We start from the raw sequence: 13,359 nt of genomic DNA on the forward strand, positions 1-13,359 counted from the left end.
TGTGTGTGCAGAGAGCCATGTCACGGTGTTATCAGGTCTCTCTCTGGGGGGATCCTTTCTCTGTGGGGATCCTTTCTCTGGAGGGATCCTTTCCAGAATGCTGTCACACGTCACCTGTTCATCAGGATTCTTCTAACTTTCTGGTAGTTTCACCTCTTTTTAATCATCTGACACCGAGTTGGAGGGAAATGAGGCTTTGAGGCTCAGCAGCAGTCTCACTGTTTCACATGAATGCTTCTGTTGTTTTTGCAGCAGAGAGGAAGAGTCTCCTCCTCCTCCTCCTCAGGGGTCTCTCTCCTTCTTCACCTTCACGTCTCCGGCCAGGATGGTGGCGATCTCCCCCTGCATGAAGGCCCAGGGCACGTTGGAGCCGACCAGCGGGCACTTGTCCCCGCTGGGGCAGTACACCTCCCCGGAGGCTCCCTGGGCCTTGATGCTCTCTCTGGAGCAGGGGAAGCAGAACTTGTGGTTCGGGACGGACGGACACTGCACGAAATGGGTGTCCTCCAGCCGCTCGTGGCAGATGGTGCAGCACAGAGGCCCGCTGTTGGCCATGGGGGAGTCGGGCACGTTCTGGGCGTGCGCCTGCTCCATGCCGCCCCCGGGCTGCGAGGCGGACAGTCCGAGGTCTCCGTTGCGGGAGGAGAGGCGCCTCTGCCCGGACACGGCGGCGGGGGACACCGGGCTGCTGCTGTTGTGTCTGGAAGATGCGGTGGAGTGCACCGAGTCCCGGTCCTTGCTGGGGGAGTGCGCGTTCCCGAGCGTGTCCGCGACCGACATGAGCGCGGCCATCGGGGACTGTCCGTTCTGCGGGGGGGCGGCGGGCTCCGGGGGCGTGGTGCGGCCGGAGGGTAGGCCGGGGTGTCCCGGGCCGAGAGGGGGCGGCGGCCCGGAGAAAGAGCCCGTGGCCATGGAGAGCTTCAGCGCCTCGGTCTGGCTGCTGATCCACTGCTGCCTCTGCTGCTCCTCCGCACAGTCCGGCTCCGGGGAGGCCTTCCTCTTCCTCACGCCGGCCCTGGAGCCGCCGCCCCCGCTGCCGGAGGCCAGAGCCCGGCCGGGGAGCACCAGGGATGTGGGCAGCAGCGGGTAGCTGCCGTCGACGTAGGGCTGCGGCAGCATGTCCCCCCCTACACCCTCCCTAAAGAAGCGCAGGGACTCCGGCAGTAAGTCCCCCAGCAGACGCCAGTCCCCGGAGCCGTGCTTCTTCTCGTACTCCAGGTACTTGAAGCCGGAGGACAGCCCTCTGCCGAAGTCCTTCATGCAGTCCTGGTACATCTGCTTGGCCACCCCCGAGGCGCTGGAGAACACGTTCCCGGAGCCGCTCGGGTACTCCACGAAGATCTTGAGCTCGTACTCCAAGCCGGGTTTGGACACGGCGTCGAAGGCGAACACCCTGCCGACCAGGCCGTGGTCCTTCTTGAAGCGGACGTCGAACGGGGTGCAGCCGGACAGGGTGACCAGCGTGTCCCGCACCATCTTCGGCTTGCTGGTCCACTCCTCCTGCCGGTTCCGGAGGCTCTCGCTCAGCTCGGACAGAGCCTCCACGTTCCGCTGCTTCTCCTTCAGCTCCCGCTCCTGGTCCGTGCTGGACACCGAGGAGGGCCGCTTCCCCCCGGGGTCTGACAGCGCTGCCTGGCCGGGCAGGGAGACGCCCACCATGGAGCCCTGCGGAGCGGCTCTGCCCGCCAGGCCGAGCGGAGCCGGTCCGTTCAGCATGGTCTGAGGCAGCAGGTTCGGGGGGACGTTCATCTGTCCCGGTACCGACACCAGCCCCCCGTGGCTCCTGCTCCTTGAGTTCGGGCTCTGTCGGTTCAGCTCGGGCGGCCCGTCGTCCGGTTTGAATCCGTTGGGCAGCCTGCCGCTGCCGCTGTAGTCAAACCGAGCCCGGCCATCTGCACCGAGGGAGTACCGGTCCACGCCGGGCTGCTGAGCCTTCCCCGGTCCGTCCGCCTGGTGGTGGTGGTTCAGCTGCCCCACCGGCTCTTTCCCGGTCAGTAACACCGCCTGGCTCTTCGCCGCGGCCGGCTGATGCTGCGGCGGGGGCGGCGGCCCCCCGGCGGGGGAGCGGCCCTCCTGAAAGCCGTGAGCCCGCTTCAGGTGTCGGGCCGTCTCGATGACGAACTCGATCCGGTCCGCGCCCTCGTAGTTGACGCAGCCTCGACACACGGGCTCCGTGAAGTCCCAGATCATGGCCCACGGCATGCGGGGCAGGTCGCACAGATAACACGACTGTCTGCGGGACGAGGAGACTTGCGGGGAGGACATCTTCCCTCTGCCCGTCCCTGCTGCCTCCTCCGCGGACACACACACACACACTTACTGCGGTGACTCCGCTCCGCCGGCTTATTGTTCCTCCTCCTCCTCCTCCTCCTCCTGCTGCTGCTGATGGAGCTCCGAGTGCTGCAGAGGGGGGGGGGGGGGGGGTTCTTTTTTCCAGCAGAGGAATTTAAATGCGCACCCCCCCAATACCACCTGGTAGAGTAAGTGACGTCACCCCCCGGAGCAGAAATGACATGATGCCACTTTCCTTAATTCCATGACTATCCACAACTTCCAGGACCCCCGGGGCCCCCCGGTGATAAGGGGACATCAGCTGGTCATCACTGTGACCTTCACACACACACACACACACACACACACACACACACACACACACACACACACACACACACACACACACACACACACACACACACACACTCTCTCACACACACACACACACACACACACACACACACACACACACACACTCTCTCTCTCTCTCTCACACACACACACACACACACACACACACACTCTCTCACACACACACACACACACACTCTCTCTCACACACACACACACACAGCAGGTCATCATCAGGCTCTTCCCCACTGAAGGACCAGAGGACTTGAAACAGGAAGTGTTTACGTCTCTGCAGACTGCGGGGTGCAGACGGAGTCCCCCTCCCCCTCCCAGAGACCATCCAGACTCTGATCAGCCTGGTGTGTTTGCTGCAGAGACACCAACACATCTGTGTTGCCAGGCAGGTTTGCCCCCCCCCCCCGCAGTGAGCCTCGGTCGCCCACCTCAGGACTCTTTTGTGTTTCTGTCATCAGCTGAAACACGATAAAAACGACTGCACGTTGAAGCAGTCAGGGAGCTGCCAGGGTCCATTCAGAAAACTACTAATTATGATTTAATTTAAATTATATATATATATATATATATAGACATTGTAAAGGGTCGCTCCACTGTTTCTACCCCTGGTCCTCTGTGTCCTCATCCTGGTGTCTGAGTGACTGGTAGGTAGTAAAAGTGTTGGAACTGGTCCAGTAGATCACCTCAGCCAGCAGACACCAAACGGGCTGCAATGGCTGCAACGTGATCCTTTGGGACAACTGCACCTGATCACAGTAGGTCCACTAAAAGAGCTTGTTTGATCCACTGACAGGCTCAGAGTGTTATTCTAAGTGTGTGACAGCATCATGGAAAGGATCCCTACAGAGAGAGACCTGGAAGATCCTTTTGGTTTAACCACAAACAGCACACACACCAGACTACATTCACTAAAACAGGGATTTTAATGATGTCTACACCTGAGGATCATCGACGCTGACTGAACAGGAAACAGAGACGAGTTCATCAGCAGTCTGGACAGGACAGGGTTAACCCCCGAGTCTGGCACCACGCCACACTGATGCATTCTGGGAAAAATATGCAATCAAAATAATCAGCAAGCTGAGATCAGAGCTCCAGCGAGATGGTTTAATGTTGACGCACGCACACACACACACACACACACACACACACACACACACACACACACACACACACACACACACACACACACACACACACACACACACACACTCCAGTGTGCCTCTGATGGATACCGTCTGTGTTGCCATGGTAACGCGCCTGGCGACTGCGCTGCGAGGAGGAAGCTGCTGAATAAAGAGCTGCAGCCTTGTTCGCCCCAAATGATTATGCAAATCCAGTCTCTCTCTCTCTCTCACACACACACACACACACACACACACACACACACACACACACACACACAGCAGTGTTTCCAGCTCTGTGCTCCATGTTTGTGGTGAATGTGATCGTCTGACTGCAGCATTAAAATAATATTCATACATCAGCAGCTCCATCGTCATTATTCCACCATTATGCACAAACTACAGCCGGCCTGAGGTCAAACTACAGCCGGCCTGAGGTCAAACTACAGCCGGCCTGAGGTCAAACTACAGGATTTATTTCCAGCAGCAGAGACCCTCCCGCCACCCCTCCATTACCTGGTTTGCTCTGGCCATCGGTCACAGCAGCATGTTGCCATAGTAACTAGGCCCGTCTCCACTGCGGCGGCGGCTCTGGTTGCCGGGGAGCTCCTGTGCTGGTTGCTGAGGACGTTTTCTGACAGAGAGAAAAGGAGTCAGACATGTTTACGTCTTTAAAGAAAGGTCAGAGGTCACCAAAGTCACTCAGGGTCATCGCCACGGAGACAGATGATCAGAGGTCAGCATGTACACTCCGCTGTTTCACCAGTCTGACGCTGACACTACACTACCGCTCAGTTCACCTGGGGTCACCTGGAGATTCCTCAAGGCCCCAGTAACCTCCTCAGGGAACCCTGGAACCTGTACAGAACCTGCAGCTCAGTCAGAGGCTAAAAATAACCTGCAGCTACAAACAGCCGGTTACCATGACAACACCGTCTCCATCCCAGCCTGGCAGGGGTTTCCATAGTAACAGCCCGCTTGGTCTAAACAGCGAGGACTTCCTGCTGCCACCTGCTGGTCGACCTGGGGTGTGTTCCAATACTGTACCTCTACTGTACCCCTACGGCAGACAGCAGCTCCTGTCTGCAGAGGATGAACCCCTGGATGTTCAGACAGCAGCTCCTGTCTGCAGAGGATGAACCCCTGGATGTTCAGACAGCAGCTCCCGTCTGCAGAGGATGAACCCCTGGATGTTCAGACAGCAGCTCCTGTCTGCAGAGGACGAACCCCTGGATGTTCAGACAGCAGCTCCTGTCTGCAGAGGATGAACCCCTGGATGTTCAGACAGCAGCTCCTGTCTGCAGAGGATGAACCCCTGGATGTTCAGACAGCAGCTCCCGTCTGCAGAGGACGAACCCCTGGATGTTCAGACAGCAGCTCCCGTCTGCAGAGGACGAACCCCTGGATGTTCAGACAGCAGCTCCCGTCTGCAGAGGACGAACCCCTGGATGTTCAGACAGCAGCTCCCGTCTGCAGAGGACGAACCCCTGGATGTTCAGACAGCAGCTCCCGTCTGCAGAGGACGAACCCCTGGATGTTCAGACAGCAGCTCCCGTCTGCAGAGGACGAACCCCTGGATGTTCAGACAGCAGCTCCCGTCTGCAGAGGACGAACCCCTGGATGTTCAGACAGCAGCTCCCGTCTGCAGAGGACGAACCCCTGGATGTTCAGACAGCAGCTCCCGTCTGCAGAGGACGAACCCCTGGATGTTCAGACAGCAGCTCCCGTCTGCAGAGGACGAACCCCTGGATGTTCAGACAGCAGCTCCCGTCTGCAGAGGACGAACCCCTGGATGTTCAGACAGCAGCTCCCGTCTGCAGAGGACGAACCCCTGGATGTTCAGACAGCAGCTCCTGTCTGCAGAGGATGAACCCCTGGATGTTCAGACTATCAGTGGATCACTGAGAGAAAACAGTTCTCTATGAGGTTCTGCAGCCTCTGTTTTCTGGAGCTTTATTCTGGAGGGACGTGATGATGAAGAGGAAAGTGTGTGGTTACCTGTCTGAAGGCGTACCTGTCTGTGTGTTTACCTGTCTGAAGGCGTACCTGTCTGTGTGGTTACCTGTCTGAAGGCGTACCTGTCTGTGTGTTTACCTGTCTGAAGGCGTGCCTGTCTGTGTGGTTACCTGTCTGAAGGCGTACCTGTCTGTGTGTTTACCTGTCTGAAGGCGTACCTGTCTGTGTGTTTACCTGTCTGAAGGCGTACCTGTCTGTGTGGTTACCTGTCTGAAGGCGTACCTGTCTGAAGGCGTACCTGTCTGTGTGGTTACCTGTCTGAAGGCGTGCCTGTCTGTGTGGTTACCTGTCTGAAGGCGTACCTGTCTGTGTTTTTACCTGTCTGAAGGCGTACCTGTCTGTGTGTTTACCTGTCTGAAGGCGTACCTGTCTGTGTGGTTACCTGTCTGAAGGCGTACCTGTCTGAAGGCGTACCTGTCTGTGTGGTTACCTGTCTGAAGGCGTACCTGTCTGTGTGGTTACCTGTCTGAAGGCGTACCTGTCTGTGTGGCCGACTGACCTGATGCTGTGAGGTCACAGGTGGCGGAGGGGGCGTGGCTTGTTACTATCTTGACAGCAGACTCCAGCAGCTGGCTCTGATTGGAGGAGAACAGAGCCAATGAGCAGTCAGACGGCGGTCAGGTGACAGAAGTAGCCGGACAGGTGAGTGTTTACCTGCAGCGTCTCCAGGTGATGCAGCGTCATGTCGCTCAGGCTCCGCCCCCTGCCCCCACTCTTCCTGAAAACAGAGCAGAGTGTGTGTGAGTGAGTGAGTGAGTGAGTGAGTGAGTGAGTGAGTGAGTGAGTGAGTGAGTGAGTGAGTGAGTGAGTGTGTGTGTGTGTGTGTGTGTGTGTGTGTGTGTGTGTGTACCTGTCTGCCTGCAGCAGCCTCTGGACTCCATCATCCAGGTGAGATAGTCGCGCCTCCATCAGTGACTGAACCTGACCAACAGACAGCAGGATGGGTTAAACACAGACAGACAAGTAACTAGTCCTCTGTACTGGACTAAGTTGTACTGTATCCTACACTAACTAGTCCTCTGTACTGGACTAAGTAGTGCTGTATCCTACACTAACTAGTCCTGTGTCCTACACTAACTAGTCCTCTGTACTGGACTAAGTAGTGCTGTATCCTACACTAACTAGTCCGGTGTCATACACTAACTAGTCCTCTGTACTGGACTAAGTTGTACTGTATCCTACACTAACTAGTCCGGTGTCATTCACTAACTAGTCCTCTGTACTGGACTAAGTAATACTGTGTCCTACACTAACTAGTCCTCTGTACTGGACTAAGTAGTACTGTGTCCTACACTAACTAGTCCGATGTCATACACTAACTAGTCCTCTTTACTGGACTAAGTAGTACTGTGTCCTACACTAACTAGTCTGGTGTCATTCACTAACTAGTCCTCTGTACTGGACTAAGTAGTACTGTGTCCTACACTAACTAGTCCGATGTCATACACTAACTAGTCCTCTTTACTGGACTAAGTAGTACTGTGTCCTACACTAACTAGTCTGGTGTCATTCACTAACTAGTTCTCTGTACTGGACTAAGTTGTACTGTATCCTACACTAACTAGTCCCGTGTCATTCACTAACTAGTCCTCTGTAATGGAGTAACTAGTACTGTGTCCTACACTAACTAGCCTGGTGTCATTTACTAACTAGTCCTCTGTACTGGACTAACTAGTACTGTGTCCTACACTAACTAGTCCTCTGTCAGTAGACTGATCTCTACCTCGATCAGAGGAGCCATGGCTGTAGCTGCTGCTTTGGTGGCGTCGCCGGGGCAACCAGAGGACAGCCCCGCCTCCACCTGGACCCCTGCTACCCCCACTGCATCATGGGAGCTGGTCCTCAGACCTGGAGCATCATGGGAGCTGGTCCTCAGACCTGGAGCATCATGGGAGCTGGTCTGGAGTGGCCCCCGGTCCAGCAGCTGCACTTTGACCTCCCTCCTGTGGGGGGCGCTGTGAGAGCTGAGCAGCAGCAAATGTACTGACTGGTTATCATTGATTGATTATCATTGATTAACTATTATTGATTAACTATCATTGATTGATTATCATTGATTAACTATCATTGATTGACTATTATTGATTAGTTATCATCACTTTTCCTCACCGATGGCTCAGCGCTGCCATGACGACCCCTCGACCTCCAGCGGCGAACCGGGACGTCAGGAGGTCGTGACCTGGGAGAGATGATGTAAGCAGAGGAGGCGGGGTCAGGTCACTAATAGACCATCCAGGGATCAATAATCAATAATAGGTCCTGTCAATCTGTAACTAGCAGAACTAACGTTTATTTCTAAACGTGTTTGTCCTGGCTGTGATATTGATCACCGGTTGATTGGTTGATTGGTCGATTGATTGATTGATTGATTGATGATATCTCACCAGTCTGCTGCTCGCTGAGTCTTCCAGCAGAGAAGTTCCTGTGTGGAGCAGAGTCTGGAGTCTGGGGGAGACAAGGAGGGAGACAGTTAGGGGAGGAGGAGGGAGAGAGGAGGAGGGAGGGAGGGAGGAAGGGAGGGAGGAAGGAAGGGAGGGAGGGGAGGGAGAGAGGAGGAGGAGGGAGGAAGGGAGGGAGGAAGGGAGGGAGAGAGGAGGAGGAGGGAGGAAGGGAGGGAGGGGAGGGAGAGAGGAGGAGGAGGAAGGGAGGGAGGAAGGGAGGGAGAGAGGAGGAGGAGGGAGGGAGGGAGGAAGGGAGGGAGAGAGGAGGAGGAGGGAGGGAGGGAGGAAGGGAGGGAGGGGAGGGAGAGAGGAGGAGGAGGAGGGAGGGAGGAAGGGAGGGAGAGAGGAGGAGGAGGAAGGGAGGGAGGAAGGGAGGGAGAGAGGAGGAGGAGGGAGGGAGGGAGGAAGGGAGGGAGGGGAGGGAGAGAGGAGGAGGAGGAGGGAGGGAGGGAGGGAGGAAGGGAGGGAGGGGAGGGAGAGAGGAGGAGGAGGGAGGAAGGGAGGGAGGGGAGGGAGAGAGGAGGAGGAGGAAGGGAGGGAGGGAGTGAGGAAGGGAGGGAGAGAGGAGGAGGAGGGAGGAAGGGAGGGAGGGGAGGGAGAGAGGAGGAGGAGGAAGGGAGGGAGGAAGGGAGGAGGAGGAGGAAGGGAGGGAGGGGAGGGAGGAAGGGAGGGAGGGAGGGAGGAGGAGGAGGAGGGAGGGAGGGAGGGGGGGGAGGGAGGAAGGGAGGGAGGGAGGGGAGGGAGAGAGGAGGAGGAGGAAGGGAGGGAGGAAGGGAGGGAGGGGAGGGAGAGAGGAGGAGGAGGGAGGAAGGGAGGGAGGAAGGGGAGGGAGAGAGGAGGAGGAGGGAGGGGAGGAGGAGGAGGAGGAGGAGGGAGGGAGGAGAGAGGAGGAGGAGGAGGAAGAGGAGGACTCACTCTTCTTCTGTTCTCTTTGTTCGGTTCAGGTTTGTTCATCTTCCGCCTTTCTGCGGACACACACACACACACACACACACACACACACACACACACACACACACACACACTTTAAATCTAAAACACTGATTCTAACTACAAACTAATAACTAGTCTACTAGTCTAACTCCTGACTAGTATTACTAGTCCACCACTGGTGACACACCTGCCGGAGCTCTTACCGGACTGACGGTGTGCTGCTGCCCGGAGAGGAGGAGCGCTGTCCGGCCTCTGTCGGGGCTCCGCCCGCTGCTGCCGCTTCTCTGTCCCGGAGTTCTGCTGCCGCTGCTCGGCCACAGGACACTGGGCGGGAGGGTCCCGCAGCCTCTGGACGGTGATCTGGACTGATCCGGGTCCCGGTTCACGAATCCGTGTGGAGCGGATTATAACGTCCGCGGTGTCCGAGCTGCAGGAGGACCGGTCCGGGCTGGACAGCTGCCACGGTCCCTGTGGGCCGGAGGTCTGCCGGGCCAGCATTCCGTCTTACTCCCGGTGGTTCAGTTAGCCGGCGGGCCGCCGGCAGGCTCACCTCAGCCGGACACTTTCAAACTTCCCGCTGCCGCCTCAGTAGGAACCGGAGCAGCTGGACGGTTAAAACTCGGTGAACGACAGGAGTCACGGCGGGAAAGTGGAGTGTGTGAAGTTAGAACCTCTTTTTAAAACACACAAAGATCAGAGCGGCTGAATTAAAGTGGAAACAACAACTGTTGCTGACAACAACACACTTCCTGTTTCCGCTTGGCAACAAAGATTTAACGCAGTGACGACAGACGTCTCACTCCGCCTCTGAACTCAAAGCCCGTATTCTTATTTTAGATTCTGATATTTTTGGATTTGATGATTTCATAACAACTTGTTTATTTTTTCAGAGGACATTTAATGCAATAACAGTAACATGTGTTATGATTGGCTGTCCACAAGAACAGTACCCCACTCAACCTTTTCAATAAGAAAACCAATAAAAAACCAATAAAAATAAAAAACGTTAGAAAGTATGGATGAGAAGTCAGGAAGCAAACAAACCTTTTAAATTATGTTCTTGTCATGTTGGTGTTACGGAAATATTCTGATTCTTTGCTCTACATGAAAAACACAAATGTGTCAGAATTATATTTCTGCTGGCAAAAGGTCGGAACTTTATGTCGTTACACCCATGTAGCCGCCCGGACGCTCTTCAGTGACGTACTGTGGTTGAGGTCTTTTAATTATTTTGATTGAATCGCTTCAGGAATAAATTGATAGTTGAGTCATCTGTGACGTCGCTTCTTCTTTAATTGTCTTGTCGTTTTTTCAAAGTGAATCAAAATTAAGTTTTAAATATTTTAATCTGCGCTTCCGGTTCCGGTCCTGCTTTAGAGCTCACGCGTCCTTCAGTCCGCTGGAAGGAGTCAGCTACCAGGTGTCGTCCGCAGGTGAGATCTGGACACATTTTCTGATCATAATTTACATCTTAACTCGCAGACTTTGTTCCGTCTGTCGCTCAGAGGACCGGAGGACATTAATAACCAGAACACCGGAAATATGGAGCTAATGCTAGCTGGCGTTAGCTGTTAGCTTACTGGAAAATAATGAAAGAAAAAAACTAGTTTGTCTTTTTTGGATGAGTTAATCATAAAAGTTACTACAGTACAGCTGTTTAACGACCTTCTCTGTACCAGACCACAGTCAGTAAAACGCCGTTTCACAGAGCGGACGGAGCTTCGCATTAATGAGACAAAAATGTAGAAGAAAATGTTTAAGTTAATGGATAAAATAAAATTAATTAGTTTAGATGACTTGGAATTGACTGATGTTTCAGATAAGCTCTCCTGTTTAGGCTGAATATGAGAGTGTTAGTGAGAGCGTCCATGTTAAAGTGTCCCTTTTTTGAATGGAGTCTGGTGTGTTTGTTCCTCTCAGAATCTGAATCATGGCGGTCCAAGTGACAGAGTCCGACCAGATCAAACAGGTAACTGCTCTGGTTTTAGTTAACTACAGAAAAGTAGAAATTAAGTCGTCATTTATCAGCATTTGTTGGTTCCAGTTTAAAGAATTTCTGGGGACCTACAACAAAGTGACGGAGAACTGCTTCATGGACTGTGTGAAGGACTTCAGCACCAGGGAAGTGAGACCGGAGGAGGTGAGACAGACGGGGGGGGGGGGGGGGGGGGGGGATCAGAATCAACTTTATTGGCCAGGTTTGTACAATCAGTCAGTGTTTCTCTCTCCAGCTTCAGGTCACAGCAGTGTTTCTCTCAGACTGTTTCCATAAAGAGCAGCTCAGAACAAACTCTTTCATTCAGAGACCAAAGATTCAGGAATTCAACAGGAAGGATTCAAGAATCCCCACAGAGCAGCTCAGAGATTAGATTAGGACCCAGTGGAGGAAGAACTCCCCTTTAACGGGAGGAACCTGGAACAGAAGCAGGCTCAGAGGGGGGGGGGGGTCTGTCAGGGTGAAGGACTTGACTCCAGTGAAATTTCTCCAAGTGAAGAAAAACTAGAATAAAAATAGCAGAATATAGAGTCGAGCTTTAGTTCTGATCAGTCAGACCATCGATAACTGATCGCTTATCAATAGTGTGTGTGTGTGTGTGTGTGTGTGTGTGTGTGTGTGTGTGTGTGTGTGTGTGTGTGTGTGTGTGTGTGTGTGTGTGTGTGTGTGTGTGTGTGTGTGTGTGTGTGTGTGTGTGTGTGTGTGTAGTCCGGCTGCTCGGAGTCGTGCCTCCAGAAGTACCTGAAGATGACTCAGAGGATCTCGATGCGGTTCCAGGAGTACCACATCCAGCAGAACGAGGCCCTGGCTGCTAAAGCCGGACTGCTGGGACAGCCTCGCTGAAGCGGGACGAGCCGGTCTGAACCGGACCCGTGTGGACTGGCAGCAGGCTGAGGGAACCGTCCCGGTCTCAGGACCATCGTGTCGGATGAATAAAGACTCTGAAGTGTTTTTGTTTTACTTGGTACTTGACGGGACAGAAAGCAGACGAGCGGCTTGGTCTCTAAGCATCATGGGAGATGTAGTGTAAACCAGCAGCATTCACACGTTTCTTTAAGTTGTGTTCAAAAACAGTGAAATTGTCCTTTAATGTTGAAATGTTTTTATTAAACGTCATGAAGCCAAAAGTCTCCTCCTGAACAAGTGACGGGAGAGGAGAGCAGGTATGATCGGGACAGGTGGGTCTGTCGGCCCTGAAGTCATGTGACCTATGGCCCCACAAGCGGGAGCAAATGTTGAATTAACCTGAAACTGAATACGGCGAACCAGGAGAGACGTTCTGTAACGCTAAGCTAGCCTCCGGTCTCAAAGCTAAGCTAGCCTCCGGTCTCGATGCTAAGCTAGCCTCCGGTCTCGATGCTAAGCTAGCCTCCGGTCTCAAAGCTAAGCTAGCCTCCGGTCTCAATGTTAAGCTAGCCTCCGGTCTCGATGCTAAGCTAGCCTCCGGTCTCAAAGCTAAGCTAGCCTCCGGTCTCAATGCTAAGCTAGCCTCCGGTCTCGGAGCTAAGCTATCCGTTTCAAAACCAGCACCAGGAGTCGTGGAGACGTATTTAAAAACTTTATTAGAAACAGGAAGTGTTTCTGTATTTACAGTCGTCGCTCTCAAACCCCCACATAGAAAAACCAACAGCTGAGTTCATAATCGACAGTACAAACGTCTCTGAAAAATATTAGAAATCATCTTTACAGGCTGGAAAACGACGTCACACAGACGAGTCCTTAATTCTCTCGTTATTCAGAGCCTTTATGTACAAAACAAACGCTCACACGCCGCCGCCACGGAGATTAAACCACAGAAGAAGAACCAGGGAGGAACAGGAAGTAGAGCAGCAGAGGTCCTCCAGGAGGGACGAGGTACGGAAGATCAGAGGAGCCAAAAGGGGAAGAAAACCGACGGACAGAAACAAACTCGGTCAAAATGAAATTTAACTTATTTCAATTTAGTCCAAATAATTCAGTCAAATTATGAATTTTTAAGCCAAGTACTGGTTCACCGAGTCACAACCATGAAGAACTTCAGCTCATCAACTCAAAGATGTTTTATAATTCAAAATTATCTGATTAAAAAGGTTCATTTGAGCCACCGAGAGAAACTTGAAGGTCACATTTACTTTTCCTGAGTCGCTGTTTGAGTCAGACTGATTTTAAATCGGACAAAAACGTTCATCCCAGAACTTCTATCAAAACACTGACATCATTTCTAACCTCG

General features: G+C 53.6%; 3 protein-coding genes across 3 annotated transcripts in view; 1 reads left to right on the forward strand and 2 right to left on the reverse strand.

Moving 5' to 3' along the window:
- irf2bpl (interferon regulatory factor 2 binding protein-like) overlaps positions 1-2,265 on the reverse strand; it is a 2,384-nt gene extending 119 nt beyond the window's left edge. Inside the window, exon 1 of the mRNA XM_070841813.1 lies at positions 1-2,265. This exon is cut by the window's left edge and continues 119 nt beyond it. Coding sequence (XP_070697914.1) covers positions 283-2,265 — 1,983 coding nt within the window. The 3' untranslated portion in view covers positions 1-282.
- Positions 1-9,699, reverse strand: part of kiaa0586 (KIAA0586 ortholog) — a 37,507-nt gene extending 27,808 nt beyond the window's left edge. The window contains exons 1-10 of the mRNA XM_070841678.1: positions 9,358-9,699; positions 9,137-9,186; positions 8,165-8,225; positions 7,890-7,959; positions 7,659-7,744; positions 7,504-7,601; positions 6,631-6,701; positions 6,435-6,498; positions 6,280-6,355; positions 4,281-4,398 (exon numbers count right to left, since the gene is read on the reverse strand). Of these exons, the coding sequence (XP_070697779.1) occupies positions 4,281-4,398; positions 6,280-6,355; positions 6,435-6,498; positions 6,631-6,701; positions 7,504-7,601; positions 7,659-7,744; positions 7,890-7,959; positions 8,165-8,225; positions 9,137-9,186; positions 9,358-9,652 (989 nt within the window). The 5' untranslated portion in view covers positions 9,653-9,699. The remainder of the gene's footprint in view (positions 1-4,280; positions 4,399-6,279; positions 6,356-6,434; positions 6,499-6,630; positions 6,702-7,503; positions 7,602-7,658; positions 7,745-7,889; positions 7,960-8,164; positions 8,226-9,136; positions 9,187-9,357) is intronic.
- Positions 9,700-10,516: 817 nt separating this feature from the next.
- Positions 10,517-12,102, forward strand: timm9 (translocase of inner mitochondrial membrane 9 homolog). The gene is made up of 4 exons (XM_070841818.1): positions 10,517-10,587; positions 11,075-11,123; positions 11,199-11,294; positions 11,859-12,102. Exons 2-4 carry the CDS (start codon positions 11,085-11,087, stop codon positions 11,991-11,993), a joined length of 270 nt encoding a protein of 89 aa, XP_070697919.1. The 5' UTR covers positions 10,517-10,587; positions 11,075-11,084; the 3' UTR covers positions 11,994-12,102.
- The last annotated feature ends 1,257 nt before the right edge of the window (positions 12,103-13,359 follow it).

Source organism: Pempheris klunzingeri, chromosome 13, assembly GCF_042242105.1.
Source record: "Pempheris klunzingeri isolate RE-2024b chromosome 13, fPemKlu1.hap1, whole genome shotgun sequence".
NCBI lineage: Eukaryota > Metazoa > Chordata > Actinopteri > Acropomatiformes > Pempheridae > Pempheris > Pempheris klunzingeri.

Excerpts from the sequence above, each read along its gene's own strand:
- timm9 (XM_070841818.1), top strand. The coding sequence starts at position 11,085 with ATGGCGGTCCAAGTGACAGAGTCCGACCAGATCAAACAG. Across the intron at positions 11,124-11,198 it reads AGTCCGACCAGATCAAACAG|TTTAAAGAATTTCTGGGGAC; the intron begins GTAACTGCTCTG and ends TGTTGGTTCCAG. Across the intron at positions 11,295-11,858 it reads GGGAAGTGAGACCGGAGGAG|TCCGGCTGCTCGGAGTCGTG; the intron begins GTGAGACAGACG and ends GTGTGTGTGTAG.